At 40.5% G+C, this 27,220-nt stretch overlaps 1 protein-coding gene across 20 annotated transcripts in view; it reads right to left on the bottom strand.

The window, feature by feature from the left end:
- ANKHD1 (ankyrin repeat and KH domain containing 1) overlaps nucleotides 1-27,220 on the bottom strand; it is a 123,032-nt gene that overhangs the window by 44,322 nt on the left and 51,490 nt on the right. For 15 of the 20 annotated variants that reach the window (XM_075102387.1, XM_075102388.1, XM_075102391.1 and 12 more), the window contains exons 7-15: nucleotides 27,061-27,155; nucleotides 20,805-21,042; nucleotides 20,392-20,583; nucleotides 18,834-18,943; nucleotides 12,482-12,541; nucleotides 8,503-8,590; nucleotides 7,751-7,878; nucleotides 7,440-7,583; nucleotides 6,644-6,746 (exon numbers count right to left, since the gene is read on the bottom strand). In XM_075102387.1, the coding sequence (XP_074958488.1) occupies nucleotides 6,644-6,746; nucleotides 7,440-7,583; nucleotides 7,751-7,878; nucleotides 8,503-8,590; nucleotides 12,482-12,541; nucleotides 18,834-18,943; nucleotides 20,392-20,583; nucleotides 20,805-21,042; nucleotides 27,061-27,155 (1,158 nt within the window). The remainder of the gene's footprint in view (nucleotides 1-6,643; nucleotides 6,747-7,439; nucleotides 7,584-7,750; nucleotides 7,879-8,502; nucleotides 8,591-12,481; nucleotides 12,542-18,833; nucleotides 18,944-20,391; nucleotides 20,584-20,804; nucleotides 21,043-27,060; nucleotides 27,156-27,220) is intronic. The other 5 variants (XM_075102405.1, XM_075102407.1, XM_075102408.1 and 2 more) reach the window with 1 other exon arrangement.

The raw sequence follows: 27,220 nt of genomic DNA, 5'->3' as shown, positions 1-27,220 counted from the left end.
CTAGTCAATCTAGCCTCTAAAGCAACCGTTTTAGCCACTTTTAAAAGACTTATTTAGTATGAAATGAGAACTAAGGATAATGAAATTCAGATGTTGCTAGACAAATACCGCCTGCCATCAGGTAATCATGATTACAGCACAAAGAATTGTTCAGTTAACAGAAAACCCAGAAAGATTATGGGCACATCAGGAAAGCCGCAGAGTAAGGAAACACTGTTTCTCAATTTATTTTGTGAACAGTAGCACCAATTGTTCTTTTATTTATATTTCCCTATTCCCACAGGTTCTGGTCCCTAACCTAACCAACTCAGCCTTCACCACCATTCCTGCAGAGCACACACATGTCTTCAGCCATTTTTTTGATGAGGACACAGGACTCGGGCTACTACGCACAAACACAGATTCCCATCCATTTCTCTGACTTGTTATTCTCTCCAGGAAATGAGAGGTAAATGGTTTCTATGGAGATCTCCTGCAATTCACACGTACACTGTAGATAATCTCTAAGTACCTGACTTGCAACAGTCCATCCACCCAGATGAGTCTCCCCTGAGCACCATCCCTGGTCTCTTGAGCACCCAGTAATATGCAGGGAGGACACCATCACCGGTTTGTAATGCCTTCTGGCTGCAAGTAACATTTAAAGGTCCTAGACACTGTGAGTAAGAGTTTGAAAAAATAACCTTCATATTTGTAGTCCTCAGGTGCCTCTCCTAAGCAATTAAACTCTTCTAATTTAAATTTGCTTAAAACACATTCACTCTTTGTAAGGTAGCTGCCCTCAAACAAGTCAGATACTGTATTTCTTCCTGAGTCCTTACAATCCTCAAGGAACTTGCTCTTCTAGCCTGGGGGGGTGGGGGGTGGGGGTGGGGAGGGGAAAAGAAAAAAGTGTATTCAGATTCAACCAGTTAAGTTCCAAAAGATTTTTCCAGCATAGAAAATTGATAGCAAGAAAAAAGTCAACTGTGTGATGCACATTTGTACATTTAAATACATTTTGTCTGCTGGAACTAATACCTAGTACATAAATCTGTATGAATCACCATGTCATTTTAATAGCTAATATTGCCTAGAACTTAAAAAAAACCAACTCCCCGCAAAAAAACTCAACACAAAACAACCAACCAAAAGCCCCACATTCAGTCTGTTCCTCACTTTTTGCAAAAGGCAGATGTCATGAAGCATAAACCCATACTAAGATCTTTGTGCTTTGTTAACAGCATTGTTTGTTCACTGTTCTTGTACTTTCAGGATTTTTAAAAACCTGATTTCACTCAGAAGTCGAGAATTAGATTTGCAGTCTGCAATTATAATACACTGGCCTCATCAACAGGAATAAGATGACCTCAATATTGAGCTTCGTGAATGTTCTGTGTTTACCTGTAACTTATATCAGGAAGTAATTCAGCTCTAAGAACCTGGGGAAACAATCAGTCAATCCATATATACTCAAATGCAAAGTACAATATTATATAAGTTGGCTAACTGGGCAGAGCCAGTCTACTTTTCCTAAATTAATTAATCTGCTACATTTTTTAATACATAATTATTCTTTATAAAGAACAGGACAATTTGTTGAGAGCTGAATGATCAGATGAGTTTGTATTTTCACTACATTCCTTCTGTGAACCATGCATTATTTTTGCTACTCTTTATAACTCCTGCAGCTGTTTCTACAGAAAACTTGCAGGGAATAGGTGCAATGATATCCAACAGGTAATGGTTACATGGCTAAAACCAAGCCAAACTTAACTCAATTTTCTGACATGCAAAAATTTGAGTTACTTCCCAATCTTAGTCTTCTTCAGCAGCAAGCAGGTGACTGAAGCTTCAAAGGAGTGGAATTTCACAAACCACCATGAAAAGATTTTCATATGCTAATGCTCTTGGGGATCTACAGGTGTCTTGTTTTTAAATCATCTGCCTTCACTGCTAAAGATTCACATAAAGAATAACAAGTCCGCAGCTCTACTAAGAAAGTACTAGTGAAGTTAGAAAGCCATGAGGCACAGACTGTTATATTTCCCTTGGTAATTCGCCCCAGATAACTGAGTCACCTGCTGACCCAGGCAGAAAATATGGAAGAAATGGCAAGAGTTAATGAGAAGATGCTGAAGTACATGAAACAAACAGGCAGCTGGACTGTGCAGTAGAGAAGTCTGAAAGGAGTCAGAATGGAAAAGCAAGAATATCAGCTTACTTTTTTAGTGCCTTCCCATCGATGAGAACAATATAGTCTTTCTAGTTCTGCTGTTAACCTGGCCCCTATTTCAATTAAATCACACAATGTATGAGACCTCTGCCAGTATATAACTCAGTATTAGGCAAAGTCAGACATTGGAGTAAAAATACTTATCGATTTCGTAGCTATTGAAGCTACATGGCGTTCATTTTTATTTCCTTTCTCCAAGCCATCAGACTATTAAAATTTAGTCCAGGGATACAGGGGATACTGTATATTGAAGAGCGAACTTAAAAAGCTTACAGATTCCAAAAGTCCTACTCGACTCTAAGGGAACTCTGGTCTCCTTCTCAGGGATTAAAGGCAGCATGGACAGCTTCCACATGAATAACTTAAGTCTATCAGGTCTCGTGGAGTTCTAAAAATATATGCACCCCAAATGAGAAATGATGCAAGTTACTGCGCATTTAAAAACAACAACGGAGAAGTTGAATGACAGAATGTTGATAGTTTTTAAGCACTCAGTTAAGGCCAATTAGTTCATTTGTAAGCACAGATTAGCTATGAAGTAAAACAAATATGGAGAAAATGCTGAGGTCAATTGTATGAGGTTCAACAAGGCCAAGTGTCGGGTCTTGCACTTCGGTCACAACAACCCCATGCAATGCTACAGGCTTGGGGAAGAGTGGTTGGAAAGCTGCCTGGCGGAGAGGGACCTGGGGGTGCTGGCTGACAGCCCGCTGAACACGAACCAGCACTGTGCCCAGGTGGGCAAGGCGGCCAGCAGCATCCTGGCTTGTGTCAGGAATAGCGTGGCCAGCAGGAGCCGGGCAGTGATCGTGCCCCTGTGCTCGGCACTGGTGAGGCCGCACCTCAAATACTGTGTTCAGTTTTGGGCCTCTTAGTACAAGAAGGACATTGAGGTGCTGGAGTGTGTCCAGAGAAGGGCAAAGGTGGTGAAGGGTCTGGAGGGCAGGTCTATTGAGGAGCAGCTGAGGGAACTGGGATTGTTTAATCTGGAGAAAAGGAGGCTGAGGGAAGTCCTTATTGCTCCCTGCAACTACCTGAAAGGAGGCTGTAGTGAGGTGAGTGTTGGTCTCTTCTCCCAACTCACTAGCAATAGAACAAGAGGTGCATCATAGGAGGTTTAGATTGGATGTTAGGAAAAATGTCTTCACTGATAGAGTGGTCAGACATTGGAACAGGCTGTCCAGAGAGGTGGTGGAGTCACCATCCCTGGAGATATTTAAAAGACATGTAGACGTGGCACTTCAGGGCATGGTTTAGGAGGCCTGGGTATGTTGGGTTGTCAGTTGGACTTGATGATCCTAGAGATCTTTTCCAACCTTAATAATTCTATGATTCTATGAAAAACTTACAAAATAACTGATACCTCAGACCCCAAAAATAGACTACTTTAAATTTTGACATGTTTAAAAACACCTTATGTAGTTCAAATATTTCTGCTAAGAAAACAATCCTGCTGCTTTTCACAGACTTCCTGAGCATCCCCTTGTTGCATCAGCACATTGTTTTTCAATAATGTTCTAAAAACATGCCGTGGGTTCAAGCCGCTATGCTTACTGAGCATGCTCTTCCGAAGAGTGAGGCAGAATCACAAACACCACTGGGAGCTTCATATCCCTTTCTTATTCAAGATTAGCTGGCATTTACAAACTAGACAAGATTATCAAGAGCAACACTATCACACCAGCTGATTTCCTAAAGAAATGCAACAGCATTCCTTTCGACCATGTCATGTTCTGGGCACCAAGACCCCCTTGTCCCAGGAACCTAGATGCAGGGCCACTTGGAGCTGCATTGTAGTCACTGAGCTTTACACTGCAATTTACTTGCAGTGTAAATCAGGAGAGACCCCTCTAGTCCTGCAGAAACAGCACATCTCTTTTTCTAGCCAAAAGACTCTCTGTGTTGAGCTGCTGTATCAGAATTGCTGCTGGCTGCTGAGCAATCCTGACTGCATTCAAGCGAGGGCAGCAGCAAGTACAAAACACCAAGGAAGGGATCTCCTGTCTCTCCCCACGAAAGCACCAAGAGCTGAACTTCACTGGGATTTCACTTTTACATGGACACAATAGACGCACGCTAAATGTAGTGCACTACAAACAATCATTCCTAAGCACGGAAGAGTGGAGGTCTGTTCAGTCCCCTGAACTAATCCTGCTTCTTCTTTCACCTGATTTCTCTTCAGCTGTTTAGGAAGTTACCATCTTTGCATACCACCTTTATCTCTGTCTCTCTAGATCCACTGTCAGCTCTGAAATGTTTCTCTTTTCAGTTGCTAAACATTGATACTACATCCTTTACCAAAAATAATTATTCAAACAGCAATTATTTCATACCTCTTCTTACTTTACTGAAGAATAATAATTTCATTCAAAATTAAACTATAAATTCCTCTTGAAAAACCTTACACCATATTTGAATCCTAACAATAACATACAAGTGCATTCTAGTTTTACACTTGACTTGCCAAGAACTCTTCAGGAAACAAGTTGTTACTATTGCATTTCTTGCAAAATTAATACAGGTCCTTAAAAAACAGACAGCACTGAGGTTAGGTGCTCCCCTCTTTCCTCCAAGTAGTTAAGAGTTTATGAAAAACTCAGGGAAGCTACTTCTAAGTGTGAAGGCAAGAAATTTGTCTTCCCCAACATTAACAATTTTGTTACATAAGAGCTTAAGACTGCTTTCCTCCCCCATGCATGGAAATAATGAACATGCCTTTATTCGCATCCTCTTTTGCCCCTCATCTCCCAAGAAGTCTAACAATGAAAGTCTGGTATATTAAAGCGAAGTGTGTATAGCAAATTAGGAATGGAAGTTCAGTAAAGAACACTAACCCTATCACAGTTAAAGTGATGCCACTCAGCTACTATAATGATCACACAGTGTTTATCACAAAAACACCATTTTACCCCTAAAGATCTGAGATACATAAGAGCTTTACATAAAAAGTTTTCAGGAATGCTTCATCAGCCCAATGACATATTTTGGATTGCTACATCTCTTGCAATGCATCACAGACTAGTTTCACTAACATGCATGAAGCACATCCTGAATCACTGAGAACAACTAGATCTCTCTGTGCCAGTTCCAACAACACAGTACTGCTAAAAACATGCCTAAAATATGTGCTGACACTTGCAATAAGTTTTTTTTAAGTGAGTGCTATTTCTTAAATTACAGTCAGCTATTTGCTTTTCATAATTTGATTAAACAACATGAGACTTCAAGCTTATAACTTTAGTCTTCCGACTCAGTATCAACTATTCTCTCATTGATTCCCATGCATCACAAAATGTACTTGCAGAACACTAACCCACTACGCAATACTAGTAGTTATTTAACTGTAAGGGCACACATGCTGGTGTATAGCTTTTTGGTGTTTTATCTGAACCAGAAGTTGCACATTCTTTCCATTTGTTTGGTACTCATTTTAATGAAATCCAAAACATCAAGTGTTGCACATCCTAGGAAAAATATACAATAACTGTGTTTGAGAAGTCACACACATGGCATGTATGCATGGAGACAGTCACAGCTGCACACTTAACACCATTAGGTACACAATTTTCTTCTCTCTTCATTTGTGCCCCTGGGGTTTTTTTGTTTGAGTTAGGAAGCACTGAGCACTTCCAGAATAAAGGAATTAAGTAAAGCTAGCTAATAGAGGATTGGATACTATAATATTTAATATCCCCATCCAAAACTGTAAATAATTAGGAGCTGCAGTTTGTAACTTTCCACTTGTGAATCTGCTTCTCTTTCTGAGCTGACTTAGTAGACATGAAGAATTTGTTACAGAACCCATAGCTGGAAACAAACTGCTAAATCCACCATTTAATGACTGCAAATAATTTTAACAAGTCAGTTCAACCACGTTCAAAGCAAAAACCCTGATGTTATGATTACTTATAAGAGTACTGTTGCTAACACAAGAAAAATTCTCCTGTGAGTAGCAGACCTACACAATAGTAAGATCTGCCTTGGCATTTTACAGTGCCAACATGTTTGCATTGCTACTGTAGGAACAGGAAAAAATTGATATATCAAGTTCATGGGTAACAGTTGCAACTATTCTAGATGACCAAGGTGCAATATAAAAAAAGTTAACACCACACCTAGAGTTTATTTAATGTTTTTTTATCAGTCTGTACTATGGCAGTTACCACATTTATTTTCTTCCAAAAAATACAAGCATAATTCTAATAAATTAGAATAAGCATAATAAAATTAGAACAGCCAGTGTTACTATACTGTAGAACACCAGGAAATAAGCAAAAACTATGTGCTACATAAAATACTTTGAAGCTATACTTCATTAGAGTTATTCAAGAATTGATGGAGTGAACTATACTATGCATAAGCTCTACAATTGTCCCCAGCCTAGCAGTTTCCAAATTGCATATATTCTCCGAGTGGCTACATACTAACCTTTCACCACTCCCAAGAGAGGTGGCGAGTTCTCTTGAGGGGTTCTGTCAGGTTCCTGGGGAGGAACAACCATAGCAAGTGTATGCACTGGTACACGTGGAACCTTAAAACAAAGCCACAGACACATGCTCAGATAAACAAACAAACAAAACCCAACAACCTGTTTGGATGGACCAAGTGTTAATACAAAGATACATTCTTACAGCAGACCTCCATTCCACTCTTCCCAAACTGTATATGCTCTGCTACGTCTTGGTATAACCTGTCCCATGCTATCTTATTGTGGATAATAGGTCAAAGTTAACTATGTTACCTTCACAAAATTCTGGACTGTGTAGGCTGGAAAACAGTTAACAACTTTAGGCTTTTAATCAACTAGCTCCACTGGGAATCTACACCTCTCCAGCCTGCAGAATTCTAGATTTACACAATATGTTGTCTTTCATATAACAACCAAAATCAGCAACATTTTGAGGGGTGCTGTCACAAGGGTTTAGAACTGTTGTAACAAAATACTGAGCAAATGCAACCAAGAAAACAATATTTTGAGATACTAGGTTTGGAACTATCATATCCAAGGAACAGAAGAGGGAACGAAGTTCATGCGCTCTTCAGGACACTGCAGCCAATACCAAATCAACTTCCTCACTCTCTACTATTTTCAAATGGGTAGACTTTTTTTACTTCTTTCCACTGTATATGTTCACTTCTAAATTAACTTCAGAAGTTAACTACAAATGAAGTGTTTCTTTGCAATGTTCATGGTGATATTTTAAAAAAATTCCTTATGCCTTACCTGAGACTGATCCTGAGATGGAGGTGTGAGCTGAGACAAGTCTGCTGCAGGAACTGACAAAACATTGTTTGGGTAATCCAGCAAGTAAGAAACAACATTTGTATGCCCTCCTTTGGCGGCCTCAATGAGCATTGTTGAGCCATCCTGAAGTGAGATATTGGAAATAAAAAGCCAGAAGATGAATTTTGCTACCTGGTATAGCACGTAAGATTTAAATGGTCTAATTCATAATTGCACATTTACTAATCCACTAAATCAACTGCACTGGTTCTTTCAGTACCTATGATAAATGCATAGTTTTAAGTGAATACCTTGAGCCGATGAGTAGGATCTGCACCGTGAGCCAGAAGGAGCTCAACAACTGCCAGGTGGCCTCCCGCACATGCCAGTGACACCACCGTGTGGTCATTATTAGCTGTAGCCCTGTTAACGTTGGCACCTATAAAGAGAAGATTTCAGAATTATACCAAGGCAATTATTTTTAAAAGAATGTATCAACAAGTACAGTATTTTCTGGAATAGAGATCAACATTTCTCTTCTGATATTCCTAATTCATACACACTTCTGGGGTAAAGGCAAGGGATTTTGAATAATTGATGGTTTCTACACATCGTCCTCCTCATTTTGTGAGGACAAGGCAGTACCAACAGCAACAACAGGCCTCGTAAGTGCTAAGAGAGGGAACACTTACGGTGTACAAAGCACAGCTTCTAAATTTTCATTTTAAGCACTTACCAGTATCACTGCATGGTGCAGTTTTTATCATTTCAGACAGTACTTGAGAGTGTGTTTTTTCTGAAGGAGGGAGTGGGTTTTAAGAAACTGAAAATATTTGCTGTACTTCAAATCTATTTATTAATCTATACAACTGAGTAGGAAAAGTAACTAGCAAAATATTTTGTGGTTCATTGTACCGTGAACTAAATGAAATTTAGAACACCCTTAATGGTTCAAATGCTCATATACACATAACCAGATTAATTCTGGAGAAGGATCACAAACATGCACAATTGTAAAGTGGCACATTGAGTTTTTAAATTATATTTTAAACCAGCATTTTACCTTTGCTAATAAGGAATTGCACAGTGCATAAGTGACCAGCTCGCGCAGCCTTCATTAGCGGGGTTCTCCCACCTTCAGATTCATGTTCCTATTGTGAAGAAGGAACAACAGATGTTTAAACGGGCAAAAAATATCATTGTTTTGGCTTTTGAACCATCTTGTGATGGGACCAGAATTACCTGTCTCAATAGGAGGCCTATTTTATAAGGCAATATAAACTGACTGGAATCAATTTTCATCTTACCTTAACTACTTAATCACACTGAAAAAGCATTAAGACCACATCCATACTGTTATCACACAAGGAGGTTTCCCTGCTTCAGGGATTCAGATGCCCCTTTTTATTTTAGTGTTCAAATGCATAATATACTTAAGAACAGTAACATCTTGCTTCCTCTTCAAAAAGGGATGACTATTTAACATAAATATCATCCAGCATCAGGAAATACACAAATAACTACGAACTGAAGTGCAACAGTTGTGAGAGCTGTCACATGCTGCATGCCAGACCTTAAAATTGCAATAATGTCTGAAGTGCAGACAACATTTTTAAAACATGCTGAAGAGGATCAGCAATAAAAATGAGACAAAGAACTGCAGGCCACAATAAGTGTCTGAATAAGAGGATTGGAGAATAAAGCAGGAAGATGACAAAAGGATGATACAAACCAACAAAAAAAGGAACGAGCGACAAGAACAATTTTCTAATTGAAAAAGTTTCTGAATACTGGAAAGATGTGGTTGAATACAACTGTATTAGAGAAGTTACAGAAGTAGAAAATTTGCCTGCTATGTAGACATGATCAATACCATAAAGAATGCTGACTAACCAACCCTCCCTCAGCAACAAGGGGAGAGAACATCATCTTCCTGGGAATGTTTTTATTTGCGCTCTGAATATTCAGTCTGATCAATAATATACTAGGACTGTGGTTTTTTTTTAATTAAATATCTGGGAAACCAAGCACCAAATTCGCTATTTACTTCTGGAATTGCATGTATCTCTGACAGTGAAAGTTAACACTTAGAACTAACAGCAGATGATACTGCCATTTACAATTATAAAAGGACAAGAATAGATTTGACAGAATGAATCAACTGCTTCCCATAGTTTCAGTATTTCTGAAAACTCTGCATATGTGCTTTCACATATGGCTTGCTTTGGTTGCAAGCTGCACCTTAGGTGAGCTTTCTGTTCATACACATGAGAAATAAATCTCTACTGGATCTTCTATTGGAGACTCACCCCGTGCAGGAAACAGAAACCAATCCTTTGCTGTAACAGGGGTTACACTAACCCCCTCCTACACACTCGGGAAAGAGCAGAAACACTCTGGTCCTGCACCTTCATAAGAACTTTGTATTATTGTACACCACTTCAACACACGTTTAAATTCCACATTACTGCTCTGATTTCTTTGCTTACTTGGTAGTATAATGCATAAGTGCGCACAGACAGATAAGAAGCCTTTATAGACTGCTACTGAAATCACCTTTCTTTTCCCCACCCCCTAAATAAGTAGATTCCACTCCCAGGACAACTGACTGCTTAGCTGTCGATAAATATATGCATGCTTTTGGATTGTCTGCATGTCAGAAATATTTGCAGGACACGTAAAGCTCATTATGTTAGTATGTAGCCCTACAATGTGCAAGAATTAGTAGCATGCCCTTGAGCTCTGATGCTTACTCTGGTATTTGGCATAGTTTTTCCTTCCTCAGCCACTGCCAGTAGATCATAAAAAGCCAGATGCTGCTGTTTGCCTTATGCACAGTAAACCCCTGGTACTGCTGGCAAATCACTCACAAAGCAGCTATGGATGCAAAGAACTATTGAACACCACTTCACTTGCTGTGCAGCACCAGAACATTACTGCCCAAACAATTTAATACTAATTTCTAAATCCCCATTGATACAACAGCAAAGATGGCAAGAAGCAAAATTTATTTTAGGTCATCTTAGCTATATTCAAGATAGCGAAAAGCCATCCCATATTGCATTCAAACATAGCATTTCTGATAACTAGCAGTAAGGTATTATTTGCAACATTCTCAATTCCTAACAGACTTCAGTACTGAAGTCTTAAACATGGATGTCAGGAGGCTTCCTCATTTAAATGCAATGCAGTTATTCTGCCCAGTTTAACCAACTGTCACTTCATCAAGCAGGCAGAACTTGATCCTCAACTATTATATGCTTCAAACACTTGCAGTACCATACACATCATCAGTCCAGCCAAACTAAACCATTTGTGTGCCCACCTGCTGTAGATCTTCAGATGTTATTGCATTTTGATGGTATTTTTCACATCAGAAGATAGAAATGCATTTTAAGATGAAATTAATTCTCTTACTTCAGCACTCTGTTTAGCCCTAATGAATGCTAGCAGATAGCGTCGACTCAAGCTTTAAGGGAAAACATCTAGAACAAGCCAAAATCAGAAGCTGAGCCAGTGCAGTGCCTTTCTTTACTCACATCCTTTCTTTTACCTGGAATGGCCATAAATTTCAAAGATTGTTTGTGGTTTTTGTGGTTTGTTGGTTTGGGGTTTTTTTTGTGTGTGTTTTTTGTTTTTGTTTTAGGGTTTTTTTTTTTGCTGCTTTTGTTTTGGTTAGTGCATTTTTGTTCTGTTTTTTTTTTTTTTTCCATTGTTGTTGCAGTAGATAATCAAAATCAGGACAGAGAACACAAAAGCTGTCCAAAAGCATCCCCCATCAGCTTTCCAATGCATTTCTTCCTTGTATTAGTACGAAGTACACGCAAATGCTTATTTTGTAAGAAAAAAAACTAGCAAGTACTTGTCTCCAAAGATAATTTCCCTGGCTATCTGCACTGTAGAACTCACCACAGTATTCTATCTCTCTTCACTCCTTAAGTCCTGAGAAATAACTGCAGTTGGTATGATCAGAAAGAGGTATAGAGCAGAACACCTATGCCAGCTTTGACTAGAAAAGCCATTCTCTAAACACTTCAGTGATAGGAAGGAAGGGGAAAGCAAGAGTATTACCCAAATCAGGTAAGAGCTTACATTATCTGCACCTTTCTTCCACTGGTACTCAAAACGGAGATTAGAATCTAGTCAGTAATCATTATTTCCTTTCTAGACAAATCAGTACGTGAAAGAGCGGAGCAAAAGCAGTGTCATTGGAAGCATCTCACAACAGTTTGGGGTTTTTTTATTCTTGATTTCAAGTTCTGTTTTAGGCAATTCCAAGATCAGCTGCATAAGGGCTCCACTCCCCTTATTCTTCTTTGTTCACAAGTTTTCATGTTCAGCAAGTATTATTCATTAAGATATATTTCGAGTTTGTTTCCAGTGTTGTAGTTAATTAAAAGTTCTAGAACAAAATCTGCATTTTCAAAGTAAAGGTCCAACTGCTCTCTTCAATTCTTTAACAAGCCTCTCATATCCATGACAACAGTGAATATTTAACAGAAATCTAAGTGTTATTCTAAGCAAAATAATTTAGACAAAGTTTTTGATACAAGACAATAGCCAAACAATGGAGTTCTTACCACTATGCCACTTTGCTAATTTTCAAGATTGAACCCCTATAAAGAGATACAGTATTCTATCAGCCACCAACCTAACTGTCCTAGATCACCTTCCTGAGATATGTAGCAAACCAGTATTTCGGATGCACCTAAAAACTCAGCTAGGCCTCTAGTTTAAAGTAAATACCTGAGAAGGGAAAGACCTTACAGGAAGCTAGATATATACTAAGAGGTTTAACATCACTACTTGTGCTAATAGACTCAATGAGATATTTTGCTACATTTGTGAAAGTTGAGATACTGATTTTTAAAAACAGGGTTTTAGAAAACCCAACAGAAGGAAAAATACAGGACAAAGATGACATGACTAGTCTACACAGCAAGGCTTTGTATTTTTGAAGAAATTCAGATGCCTTACAGCCATGCTTCTTGTTAGCATATATCCTAAGGCTGCAGCTTACAAGCATCAAAGGCCCACCTCACCTGATGCTTGCCCGGCTCTATGCCCTCCAAAATAGTCTTCTTTAAGTCCTCCTGCTTGTCCTGCGGAAGGAAAAAGAAGAACTCACGGCTCTTGTTCTACAAATAAATATTGTTCTTGGTCATGAAGACCTGGAATGTGAACTTAAATGGATCAGATCCACCAGCTGAAAACTCTGTTTTGCTGGAATTAGGCAAGCAAGCACAAAGCTAAGACCAAGCAATGCAGCTCTCACCAGTCCTATGACAAGCCATTCAAATTCATGGAGAGAACACAAAGGTCATACACAGCATCTTGTTAAATACAAGATGACTTTTTGTTCACTACTGGCAAAAGAGAGCATTTCTTTGTACTTTGCAACATCCAGAGTCTGCAACACAACATCCAAAAGGTGTTAACTACAAAAATTAGCTTCACATGTCCTACAACATTTTTATTTGTAGAAGACTGAGGGAGAAGTCTAAAAAGACCTGAAAATCCCCGACCTTCCCCTGATGGTTCAAGAAACAGTATGGAAAAACATGACAGCTTCTCAGATCCCTCACTGTAACGACAACATAGCTACCTCCAGCATGATTTCGTTCAAATCCATAAAGTATTGTTTACTTTTCTAGATGTTTAAATACTCCCTTATGCACACTGCATCAAACATGCAGTGTGTCATACACATAAAGGAAAGTGAGTTTCTAATTAAGAAGCCATGTTAGTGTGAGGGATGTTATCAGCTGAAGGCAAAGCAATGATCCCTGCAATGACAAAAGCGTCTATCTGTAAAAATATTTTGTCACAGGGGAAGAATCAAGAAGCAGTTTGGCTTGCCTGGGGTTTTGGGGGATTTGGGGCAGGGGATAGGGGGGGTGGGATGTTGGGGTTTTGTTTCTTTTTGCAACTAGAGTTATGTGGATGCCAGGTAGCCAGTTTTAGTCTTTTAAGAAAAGCCACACATGTAATTTTAACAAGTCTAAAGAGCTTTGGGGAGAGCTTGGCAGTGTAAAATGAGAAGGATAACGATGAAGCTGCCCACAGGGGTTCTTTTCCATCTCTCAATTTCAGCATAAAAGCACTCATATATTTTGTAGTAGAAAGGTAAACTCAATCACTAGATCAACTCTCCCATGGAGCAGTGCCTCATAAACAGCTGCAAGGCAGGCCAGATCAGAAAATCCCAATTTAAAACGTTTCTGTATTTCCGAGCTGAGAAAAGCTAGGATGTTCTCACTGCCCAGAAAAGAACAATCTCTCCCTTGTTTTCAGCTATACTGAAACAGGCGAAGATGCAACCACTTTGTCAAGAGCAGTCTCGCTTTCAAAAAGGAGACTGGAATCTCCAGTGTGCAGCATTTCATCCAGGTCTTATTCTACATTGAAAGGGAACAGGCATCCAAACAGGCATTAGTTTATAGAAAGGTATACAGCTTAAAAGCAGGACATTACATCTCATTAAGTATCACCAGTACTCTTTGTGAGCTTCACAGTCCTTAACCTAGTTCCTGTGGGAACATACATGCACCACGCATGTCTTACCTTATATAAGCTTTGATATGAAAATAACTGCTAGTAAAGACACAAAGAAGAGGAAGGGAAAAAAAGAGAACTCTCACAGGAAAAAAAAAAATCTCTTCTCATCTCTCAGATTAGACAAATCCTTGCCACACCAGTAAGTAACTGTATTACTGAAGTGCTGGTTATTTTTTCCTGAAGCTATTAAACCACACCACCACTCAAAGAATGTTTTTATCAAATTGTATTTCAGAGTTCCAATCTCCAAAATTTTACCCCTATTAATCACAAAATCTAAAGTAGGTGTTTTGTCCCCATAAAGAAGTTTGTAAACAATTAAAATTTACATTTGGGCCAGTGGCAGGAGCTCAGATGAAGACCCTAAAAGCCTCTAGTCCTGCAGGCAATAAAGGAACCAGAATGCAACTAAGGCACAGATGGGATCACAGGCTGAAGTCTTCAGATGTGCTTCATTAAGTCATTCACACACTTGGCAAAAGCAAGCTTATTTCAAAATGCATACATTAACAAGGAAAGGTGTAGGCCTGCCAAGCTAGTTTTACTACAGATTGACAGGCCAACTTTGTCCTGTAAGGACATGGAAAATACAGATCCCTTAAAGAAGGGCTTCAGAAAAGCATCACAAGCCAGACTTCATAAACAATTAACCACAAGGAGATACAAATTCATCAAAATACCATCCACAGTTTAGCAGCTCTCCAGCAGACAGAAGTAGATGAGCATGTACTCTGACACTGTTCATGTCTAGTATAACTCACCACTGCAGAGTTTTAAGGAAAAATTAACGACAAACCAAAGAAAGTTCATCTCAGCCATCATTTTCTTTTAGTTCTCCTGATTCTTACAAAGCCACGTTCCTTAATGAATCTAATAGAGCTCAAGATCTTCACTGATTCTTGAACTGAATTACATATTTGATATGTAGGCCAGAGGATCAGTCCCTGAAAAGTAAGAGTTCCCATTTCCTACACGTAAGAACAGCAGCCTTTTTGTGCTGAGATGCAGTGGTAATAATCGCTCCTAGTTCAGACAAAACTATGCAGCAACTAGAATCACTTAACTAATGCTCAGAGAAGGGTTTGGGATGGACAGGACCTTCAAAGACCACCTAGTCCAACCATCCTTCCAGAGGCAGCCACATCTTTCAACTAGAACAGATTGCTCAAAGCCCCCTCCAACCTTACCTTAAACTTTTCCAATAATGGTGCTTCCACAACTCCTCTGGGCAAACTGTTGCTGTGTCTCACCACTCTCATTGTAAAACTTGCTCAAACTTTAGCTCAAGGTTCTATTTTAAGATTGAAAAAACCTCAACTGGATATGAGCAACACACAGGATTCAGGAGAGTGAGTTGGGTAACTTCAGCAAAGCTTGAAGACTTCAGTCTTCCATGAGGAAAATACAGGAGACGCAAACATTTCCTGCCCTCTGCCAATTTGGCTAACCCAGAAGTTAAGGCCAATTAGTTCATTTGTAAGCACAGATTAGCTATGAAGTAAAACAAATATGGAGAAAATGCTGAGGTCAATTGTATGAGGTTCAACAAGGACAAGTGTCGGGTCTTGCACTTCAGTCACAACAACCCCATGCAATGCTACAGGCTTGGGGAAGAGTGGTTGGAAAGCTGCCTGGCGGAGAGGGACCTGGGGGTGCTGGCTGACAGCCCGCTGAACACGAACCAGCACTGTGCCCAGGTGGGCAAGGCGGCCAGCAGCATCCTGGCTTGTGTCAGGAATAGCGTGGCCAGCAGGAGCCAGGCAGTGATCGTGCCCCTGTGCTCGGCACTGGTGAGGCCGCACCTCAAATACTGTGTTCAGTTTTGGGCCTCTTAGTACAAGGAGGACATTGAGGTGCTGGAGTGTGTCCAGAGAAGGGCAAAGCAGCTGGTGAAGGGTCTAGAGAGCAAGTCTTATGCGGAGAGGTTGAGGGAACTGGGATTGTTTAATCTGGAGAAAAGGAGGCTGAGGGGAGACCTTATCACTCTCTACAACTACCTGAAAGGAAGCTGTAGTGAGGTGAGTGTTGGTCTCTTCTCCCAACTCACTAGCAATAGAACAAGAGGAAATGGCTTCAAGCTGCATCATAGGAGGTTTAGATTGGATGTTAGGAAAAATGTCTTCACTGATAGAGTGGTCAGACATTGGAACAGGCTGTCCAGAGAGGTGGTGGAGTCACCATCCCTGGAGATATTTAAAAGACATGTAGACGTGGCACTTCAGGGCATGGTTTAGGAGGCCTGGGTATGTTGGGTTGACGGTTGGACTTGATGATCCTAGAGGTCTTTTCCAGCCTCTATGATTGTATGATTCTATGATGGGATCAAGGGTCATTCAGACTGCTTCTTCCTTTGCAGCCTCCCTGGCACAGTGCTGACCCTGTCAAGAATCACAGGGGAGGAGACCACCAGGGACTGTTCCCAATTGGCAGCATGGAAAATGTGACATCAAGCTAGTCTCCACTTATCTCGGAGGCCCTGCACCCTCAAGAACCCTTTCAAGACCTCATCCCGCAACCAAGGGGTGTCCAATGTACACTCCCAGTACTGCGTTATGAGAACACCACTCTTGTGGGCTGCAACATAGCCACTGATGTTCTTACAGACACAGGGGCACAGCCCCAGGCTCAACGACCTGCCAGGCCCAGTGCTGCACAGCATAGATGGCTGCAGTGGATACCATTTGTCCTTGCAATCAGAGAACGACCCTCAACCCTATTTTACTGTTTAAGACAAAACCAATATTTTGCTCAAAAAGGACCACTCCACAACATGGTAAAATGTTTTATGTCCAGCTCCTCAGTGACTCTGATATGAGCTTATGGTATAAAGAAAGTTTCGGGAACACAATGAAACATGAGCGAAAGCAATCCCTGGAAAGACTAAAGTTGCAGGACGAAAAAGGAAAGAAAGAAAAGCAGCTGGAGATGTACTTTCATTTTGCTGTGTTTGAACATCAGAAGGAGAGCAAAATTAACTAGACAGATGAAGATAGACTGACCAAGAGTTCTAAGTCCAGATCTGCATTCAAACACCTTGGTGAAATCATCTAACCTCATTTAAATTACTAATGAAAATTGAAATCTAGAAGAATGATCCTACAGTACTTCAGAAGAAACCTTTTCACAATCCAGCAGTAAGGCAATACACTTTAGAAACCTTTCTCAGAACAATTCAAAGATAATTAATTTATTCAAAACAGCTTACAACTTCTAACAAAGCAAAGTAACACGGAGGTTTGAAAGGAAACTGCTCTGAACCTGAGGCACCTGCTGTAATCATCACTGCAGTTTTTCAGGCATTTTTCCATTTCCTTACAATCAGAATTCAAAACTGGTAGACTTATACTGCACGTCTCCCTATCATGTACAATTTTCCTTTGCTTCCTTACTATAATTTTCTTGACAGTTCCCCATTTTTATTGGCAGCACAAGAAAATGCAATAAAATAAAACTTTACTTTAGAAAGGAATAAGATTTTTCTCAGCAATACTTATCAGAACTAGATGCTGAAGACCACAAGCACTGCTCACCTTAGTGATGAGAGGAGAAAAATAAAAATGACATAACTCTAATAATTTGAAGTTATATTTAAGCAGCAACCCTTGCATGTTTTTAAAGTTTATGCACAGCATTTTGTTTGTTTGTTTCAGGCTTTGTTCCTCACTATGAGGTACTTTCATGGATGATACCTTTTTCATAACTGTCAACATGACCTTCCTCCCTGGTAGGAACATATGAAGCAGAACTGTAGAAGAATTAATAAGGCCTGAAGAAAAGTATATTCACAAAGAGTGGAAGTATTATTAATTTACAATTACAGCATTCACTTTTTTATATTTGTAAATATAAAATTAATAAATACTTCATTTAAGACTGAAACTTAGTAACTTCATTCGGATGTTGATTTATCAGGTTCAATGACAAACTTTTCTCACATTCTTATTATTTAAAAGGAACAACAACAAAAAAACCCTAAAATACCCAACCAAACCCCACCCCTCCCCCCCCACCAAACAAAAAAGAACAACCCAAAGAAAGGAGAATAGTAGGAAAAAACCCAAAAAGGCAACAAAAGAACAATCTTCCTTGCTCATGCCTTATGAGACATAAGGCTCCTAAACTGCTTTAGAGGACTAATGTATCAATTGCTTTTTACTGCTTAAAAGCCAAACATTATATCCCTGCAGCTGATGAAGAGGCAGTTTTAGGTCTCCCACTATATATTATGAAAAAAGTCAAGAAAATTATGTAAACAACTTAGTTATGTTTAAATGCATTACAGAAAACAAACACTGTGAAAGCAATATACTAAAACCAAGAGCTACAAGAAAGAAAAGATTTCTGGAACAAAGAAAAGAGATATTATCCTGGTCATTTAAAAGGCATTGCTTAATTTGGGTTTTTTTTGTGTTGTAGTTTTAAAAAGTTGAGACCCACAGTGTTCAGAAACTAACACTAAAATAGAGAAGTAGCAGCTCCTAATACTAAAACATTTTAAATTCAGAGCACTGGAACAGGTAAACTCTAATCCACAGAGTTTGGGAATAATGAAGTAGCATAATGAATAAAGGCAAGGCAGAAATATATCCTACTAAACAAATTAGTGTAAGCTATAGCTAAAACTTTTCACTTAATGGAAGATTACCCCATAAGAATTTTTATTTTTCAGATCAAACATAATATGCAGGCTTTTAAAAAGTTTTTTTCATGTCTCTTTTCACAGCCATCTATGAATCTCAACTGCTAAAATCATCTTCCTGCTCTACAAGCATATAAGCTTTGGCATGCAGTTTGAAACCAAAGTCTTTTCCCCACAAGATGCAGCAGAAGTCTTACCAAATCAGCACCAGCTTGAAGCAACACATCTGCAACATCAGTATGTCCGTTTTCGCAGGCATAGGTCAAAGCTGTATCTCCTGTCGCTGTGGTGGCATGAACATTAGCTCCTAGAAATACAACATTGTTTTTTTCATATTAAATATTTGATAAGGAGATGTCCAATATCAGGTAAACACAAAAGTCAAGGCACTTTATCTGTGACAACAGCTATATCCTACTGACCGACATCTTCTACAGCCCAAGGGCATTGATCTCATGGCGAAAATTGCTCTCAGTAAAAATACTCTGAGGAGAGGGGATAAGTCAAGGCTTGGAAAAGGCATGACTGGCAACCTAAGCACTTAAATGTATATGCTCATTTATTCCTACATTCCGTCTACAGCAATAAAGATTTCAGTTGTTAGAACAAATAAAAGTGAATCCAGACAGTTGTCTAGACTATCCATTTGACAGGGAGCTGCATGCCAAGGAAAACCAGACAAAATGCATGTTATTGAATTAGTATTAATACTACAAGACCATACACTTCTACAAATTTCATTTCTTCCCTGCTCTTTAAAATCATTTGTTTTAAAACTGTTTTGCTGAAATAAATTGACTAACTTCATATATGCCAGCTGGGTCAAAACTATGCATGATTCTTGCTATGTAATCCATTATTCTTCAATTTAAAAATGCCAATGTGATTAGCCATTTTCTTATTTTCAAGGTGAGATACGTTTAGAGACTTCCCAATGCCAAAACAAGGCTCCTCCATTAACTTTCTACATTATCAGAAGCAAAGTGCAAGCAGCATTCCAAATGAGCCGGTGACAGGTGTCACATGCTGGTATCACTGCACAAAGAGACCCAGTTGTTACTGTCCCTCGATGAGCAGGGAGCATTACTTTCTAGAATTACAAATCCAGACAATTTTATGGTTATTCTTAGAAAAGAGCATACAAATAAATCACCTCCCATAACAAGGAAGGTTTCTAAAATGCAGGTCCTTTTTATTTATTATTTTAAGCAGTACTACCTACTACACTTCAGGCTCTACCAACTTTAAACAGACAGATGAACACTGAAGTGTCATTTCCCCCCAACTCTAGCAAGATTTAATTTTTACTGCTGTATAACATAATAATACAGAAGTTCAGCACATTCCAGAACCTGTCTTCTACACTATTTCCCAGGGAACAATTCCTGAAGTACTGGTTTTTCAGGAAGACTGACTGCGGATAGTCAGGTACAGCCAAAGCAGGAGTAACATAAAACCCAGCATTATCAGTATTAACATTTTTGCCCCAAATCCAGGTAGCTGGAAACAATGTTCCTAATGAACACTGACGGTTTTTAGATATGCAACAGATTCTAGTGTTCCACGAGGCACTTTCCTCTGTTAACAGTAGCAAACAAGATTAAGGTGTAACATATGCTTTTTTCCTTCTTGCTAAGGTATCCGAGAATATAGCTGTTACAACACTGCCACCATCAAGCCCATGTATCTTCTAAATCATACAGAACATCAAGTCTGTAGTATCTGTAGGCTAGATCATTTGAACTGTACACATACCTGCTGCCAGCAAGTATTTCACCAGTTCAAGATGACCCTCTTGAGCAGCTTCCATCAAAGGTGTTGAGCAACCAAGTTCTATATCAGCTCCTGCCTTAATAAGGAAGTCAGCTACTTCAGAAAACCCTCCGCAACATGCCAGAGTAAGAGCTGTTTCCTGCGTTTCTTCTGTCTGTGCATTTATATTTGCCCCTGTGAAACAAAATAGCTGTTAATTTAACTGACCAGACACGGTAGGAAGGTGAATGCTCATGACCTCCACAGTTCAGGTATTTTAGCTTTGCTCTGTAGTTACAGCAATGACCAGTGACAGCCACATGCTACACCAGAGGAATTTGCATGGAGTACCTAATGGCAAATGGTCAGCACTGCATTCTTCATAATAAACACTCAAGAAATAACAGTGATCTCACCTTGTGCCAGTAGCAAGGCTACCATCTCTTCATGGCCTTCCCGGGCAGCTTCCATTAGAGGAGTATAACCTTCATCATTAACTTCCTCCAGGTTAGCTCCCCTTTCGATCAGAAGAGCTGCTAGCTCCACATGTCCACCACAAGCAGCCAGAGTGAGTGGAGATTCAAATGAATCTGCAGGCATATTCACTTGAGCACCACTGTCTAGAAGCAAGCGTGCCACTTCCACGTGTCCATCCTACAGAACAAAGGTGAACACAAATATCAGAAACAGTTGAAGCCACTTGATGTTGTGGTTACAACCACTACCATATTAGGTCTGAAAATTATTCTAAAAAGACAGGGTCTTTTTACTTATGGTGGTTTACTTATCATGGTATGATGGCTACATACTTTTTAGGAAAGACAGGACAGCAATGCAAGGTGGGGGAGTTGCTCTTTATGTGATGGTGCAACTGGAATGTATCAAGCTATGCCTAGAGGTGAAGAAAGAATGAGTTGAGAGCTTATGGGTAAAAATTAAGGGGCAGACAAATATGGGTGACACTGTTGTGGGCATTTGCTACAGGCCACCTGATCATGAAGAGCAAGTTGTCAAGGCCTTCTAACAGACAGCTGCACATATCCTCACAATCACAGGCCCTGGTTCTCATGGGGGACTTCAACCACCCTGATATTTGCGGGAAAAGCAACACAGCGAGGCATGCACGATACAGGAGGTTCCTGCAGACCATCGATGATAACTATTTGACACAAGTGGTGGAGGAGCCAACAAGGCACGATGTGCTGCTGAACCTTATACTAACAAACAAAGAAGGTCTAGTTGGGGTAGCCTTGGCTGCAGTGACCACAAGATGGTGGAGTTCAGGATCCTGCGTGGTGGAAGCAGGGCAACAAATATGATTACAACCCTGGACTTCAGGAGAGCTAACTTTGGCCTCTTCAAAGACCTGCTTGGAGAAATCCCATGGGTTAGGGCTCTAGACAGTAGGGGAGTCCAAGGGAGCTAGTCAATATTCAAGTACCACTTCTTCCAAGCTCAACATTGGTGCATCCCTGTGAGGATGGAGTCAAGCAAAGGAGACAGAAGACCTGTATGGATGAGAAAAGAGCTTCTAGACAAACTCAAATGGAGAAGGAGGTTTACAGTATGTGGAAAAAGGGGCTGGCCACTTGGGAGGAATATAGGAACGTTCTCAGGGTATGCAGAGATCCAATGAGGAAGGCCAAAGCCCACTTGGAACTCAATCTGGCAAGGGATGTCAAGGATAACGAGAAGGGCTTCTTCAAATACATCAGTAGTAAAAGACAGACTGCGGAAACTGCGGGCCCACTGCTGAATGAGGCGGATGCCCTGGTGATGCAGGATGCAGAGAAGGCAGACTTACTGAATGCCTTCTTTGCTTCAGTCTTTACTGCTAAGGCTGGTCCTCAGGCATCCCAGCCCCCAGAGATGAGAGAGAAAATCTGGAGAAAGGAAGGATTCCCCTTGGTTGAGGAGGATTGGGTTAGAGATAATTTAGGCAAACTGGATCCTCACAAATCCATAGGTCCTAATGGGATGCACCCATGAGTGTGGAGGGAACTGGCAGGTGCTGTTGCTAAGCCACAGGAGAGGTGCCCAAGGACTGGAGGGTAGCCAATGTTGCTCCAGTCTTCACAAAGGGCAAGGAGGATGACCCAGGAAACTATAGGCCAGTCAGCCTCACCTCCATCCTCAGAAAAGTGATGGAACAGTTCATCCTGGAGGTCATCTCCAGGCATGTAGAGGACAAGAAGGTTATCAGAAGCAGTCAACATGGATCCACCAAGAGGAGCTCGTGCTTCACCAACCTGGCAGCCTTCTATGATGGTGTGGCTGGCTGGGTCAACAAAGGGAGAACAGTGGATGTTGTTTACCTCAACTGCAGCAAGGCATTCAACACTGTCTCCCATAGCATCCTCATAGGTAAACTTAGGAAGTGTGGGTTAGATGAATGGACAGTGAGGTGGATTGAGAACTGGCTGAATGGCAGAGCTCAGAAGGTCGTGATCAATGAGGCAGAGTCTGGATGGAGGCCTGTAACTAGTGGTGTTACCCAGGGGCTGTACTGGGTCCAGTCTTGTTCAACAGATTCATCAATGACCTGGACAAAGGGACAGAGTGGTCCCTCAGCAAGTTCGCTGATGATACATAACTGGGAGGAGTGGCTGATACACCAGAAGGATGTGCTGCCATTCAGTGAGATCTGGGCAGGCTGGAGAGCTGGGCTGAGGGTAACCTCATGAAATTCAACAAAAGCAAGTGCAAGGTCCTGCACCTGAGGAAGAACAACCCTACACACCAGTACAGGTTGGGGGTTGACCTGCTGGAAAGCAGCTCTGCTGAGAAGGATCTGGGAGTGCTGGTAGGCAGCAAGTTGACCATGAGCCAGCAAAGTGCCCTTGCGGCCAAGAAGGCCAACGGTATCCTGGGGTGCCTTAAAAGGAGCGTGGCCAGCAGGTCAAGGGAAGGTATCTTTCCCCTCTTCTCTGCCCTAGTAAGGCAACATCTGGAGTACTGAGTCCAGTTCTGGGCTCCCCAGTTCAAGAAAGACAGGGAACTACTGGAGAGAGTCCAGTGGAGAGCTACCAAGATGATCAGGGGACTGGAGCATCTCTCTTACAAGGAAAGGCTGAGACCCCTGGGTTTGTTCAGCCTGGAGAAGAGAAGACTGAAGGGGGATCTTGTCAAGTCTTATAAATATCTAAAGGGTGTGTGTCAAGAGGATGGGGCAAAAGTCTTTTCAGTGGTGCCCAACAACAGGACAGGGAGTAATGGGCACAAACTGGAACACAGGAAGTTCTACCTGAATATGAGGAAAAACTTCTTTACTGTGAGGGTGACAGAGCACTAGAACAGGCTGCCCAGAGAAGTTGTAGAGTCTCTTTCTCTGGAAATATTCAAAACCCTCCTGGACGTGGTCCTGTGCACGCTGCTCTAGGTGTATCTGCTCAAGCAGGGGGGTTGGACAAGATGATCTCCAGAGGTCCCTTCCAAACCCTACCATTCTGTCATTCTGTGATTCAATTTATGACATAGTTATGATAATACTTGGATTAAACTGACATTTAGGTTTCCACCTACATCTAAGGTAGGTTTAAATGCATGAGGAAAAAGAGCTAGATGTATGTTGGGGTTTTTTTTCTCCCTTTCTTGGAGGAATAGGGAAAGTGTTATGGGATAAAACTTTCTTAAATATCCAGCAAATTACGTGGGACACAAAAGTAACAGAAACAGCAAGCAAGTAGCATAAGTAATAAACCCACTCCATGACTAAACCCCAAAACAGGCATTGGGAGAAAAGGTTTTGGGTTTTTTTTTTTAATATCTGCAGAGAAATTGAAGCGGGTTAAAATGAGGTAGGTAACAGGAGGAAGGAAGACTCAAATAAATCTTAAAGGAGACTGAAAAGTGTCTTGGAATAAAGCCATCTTTGCCATAGAGGGAAGAGAATTAGGATTGCAAGAGCAGTCTGTTTGAGCCCTTACCAATCAAAGCATACAAACGCAGCTGTCAGCTTCTCAAGAAACTATTACTAAACTCCTCAGAGTTACTTGAAATAGAACAAGAACCAAAAATCCATGTTTCACCTGAGGTGTGGTTTGTAGAGAGCCACAATATCTCTGAAAAGGGGAAAACGTAAAGAAGTTTTGGCATTAGGAAAGAAGAAACACTCTCATGGTTTCTCCCTCCCACAGAACTTAAGAAATGGGGACTCAAACTTGTAGAACAATTTGGAGAAGAGATCTTGGAAAACAAACTGATAACAGACTACACCTAATGAAGGGGGAATGTTTATGTCATGCAGTGAGTGCTCAGTGGTATACAGAAGGTCTGAGGGTCTAATCATAGGAAGTTTCATATTAGACCTTTCTTCAGCATACACAATTAATAGGATAACTTAGGGATGGAAAGGGAACTCCAAGTAAAAGACTTGAATTGAAGCATGCTCTTCGTGTGTCTCAGTGGAGAGAAAACCACTTGCTGCCTTGCATACTCCAACTGCACAGGTTGCTGCATCACCTTGGTCACTCCATTTGCCATCCAAAGAAATATGGGGTTCTTCCAAGAGGAGTAAACTGTCTGCCAGCTTTGATGATTTGAAGCACTGTGTCCTGACACAGTGGTTCTCCTGGGATTTGGCAGTTAAGCTGGATTAATTCCTTAAACTGACCCCAATGCATGCTGACAGATTTTGCTAGAGAACTAAAGAATACATCTTCCTGAGAAAGACATGAAAAGGGCCAGTTTCAGTGGCAAATAACATATGTTTTTATGTTATGTCCTAGGAAGGAAATCTAAATAAAGTTGGGCAATAGTAAAGAGAGAAGAAGGTAAAACAAAAAGGACATTAGAAGACTACTCAGCCCAGGTTCAGAGCTGTAAGACTAGGACACTAATACCTAGGGATGATTTACAGTTATAAAACTAAGAATTCCACTACTTCAAGGACTTCTAATGCATTAAGAACAGCAACCTCAAGCAAACTAACAGTTCCCCATTCTGACCTCACCAGAATTGTCAGCCAGTAACTCAAACAGCTAACACAGACCTATAGAAAAGGGGGCAATAGGTATATCAAACAAGCAACTCTTGTTAGAACCGAAGGTGATCATGAAGCAGGTAGTAAGTAACCTGAGATTGACAGCAATCAAGTCTTTAAATTAAAGACAGGCTGTTGTTCTCAGAGAAGCTGGCTAAAAGCCAACAACCACCTCATCTAACTAAAGGCATTATCCCAGGTATGGCACTCCATCTTGACCAGAACACACTAAAACTCAGCCACTTACAATTAATTGGTGATCAGAGATCTCAATTTCCTGTATATGCAGCATTAATTAGTTGGAAACAGTGCAGACTGGGAGAAGTCACAATAATTTGGTGGAATGGTGCCCTTCTGCAAGTGTGAAGCCAAAAGATAACACAGAGCAAGCTCCATCATTCAACTTGGAGTTGAGACTTCCAAGGAGCAATTTCATCTCTGTTGCTTTTAAAGGTCAATACACACTCTGTAATGCTAACTAGTCTGAAACATCCAAGAGCTAAAAACGTGCAGGCAACCCACACAACTTCATCTTCCCCAAAAAAAGACACTTCATCACCTCTGAGCCAACCCAGTGCTCAGACTGCATCACTATGAAAGAGAAAAAAAAGACTAAACCTAAACAGAACAGTGGGCTGATTAAATCATTTAGTTTGTAGTCATGCTGCAATCTCCTTTAGGTGACAGCATACACCCACTGCAACTGCATCCTTCTGAATTCTTTATTGGCACTGGGTTCTCATACAGGGAAGACTATTCAAGGATACTATTACCATCTTGCTATCAGAAGACTTCAACACAGCTTGAGACATTATAACCTGACCTTGGTCACTTGCATCATCACCCCACAACTGCACTAAAAGAACACTTGATCCTCCAGCTCTCAGAAGACTGGAGGAACATTGCAGCCTATCTTCTGAGGATTATAGGCTACTGGGAGCAAATTAAGTTTTCTTCCATTCGCTGTGCTTCCTATGAAAATGAGGTCCCTGTTCTTTCCTCAAAGAAGCTCCCCAGCTTTAATAATAGATAACAGGTCACCTATGGTCTGGACAAAAATGGTTGCAGATATGCTTTGACATAATAGTACAATCTTTATTAAGATGAAGCTCTTGGAAATGGAAGTTATTCCTCAATGGCTGCTTTGAAATTGAGTTGCTCAAGAACTAAGGACTAAACTACTTTCAACCTACCGTTTTATTTTGAAAAGAAAAATCTCACAACACCATTTACAGAAACTAAGAGAGCAAGCCATCTCTACTTCCTGCAGTGGTGAAAGCACAAGTGTAATGCATTAGTCATCCAGCTCAGTGCACTTCTGGAAGGCTCATGCCATGGTGATCTAAGAGACCTTATTTATAAAGACAAAGGTGGAAAACTAACATTGCAAAAGAAACAGTGGCTTGGACTCAACCTACTACTTTACTGCCCTGCAAATTAGTTATGCCTACACTTCACATAGGGAACATTTGAAAAAAACACATCACACCCCAAAAAATTAGAATAATTTTTCCCTATGACCAATTAGACTGAGAAGCTGGCCACCTTTACTACAGTAAAGGCTGTCTTATGATGAAAACACACGCTTACTTGCAGACCCATAACAGCTTGTTAACAAAGGCTCACTTAATTTTATCATCTCTTATTCTTCTCTTATTGAAAAAGGAGCAGTAAAATTAATGGCTATTTACCATGCAGGCCTCCATTAACGCTGTGTGCATCTCATCTGTTTTATGTTCTTGATCAGCTCCAGCTTCAAGCAAAAAGCGAACCATATCTAAATGGCCTTCAAATGAAACAGATCAAAATACGTAAGTATTTAATATTGTAAACTTTTAGTAGCACAGACAA

Source organism: Phalacrocorax aristotelis, chromosome 8 (assembly GCF_949628215.1).
Source record: "Phalacrocorax aristotelis chromosome 8, bGulAri2.1, whole genome shotgun sequence".
In the NCBI taxonomy this organism is placed as follows: Eukaryota; Metazoa; Chordata; class Aves; order Suliformes; family Phalacrocoracidae; genus Phalacrocorax; species Phalacrocorax aristotelis.
The sequence above is the reverse complement of the archived record's forward strand: the minus strand, read 5'-3'. Positions and strand labels throughout refer to the sequence as shown.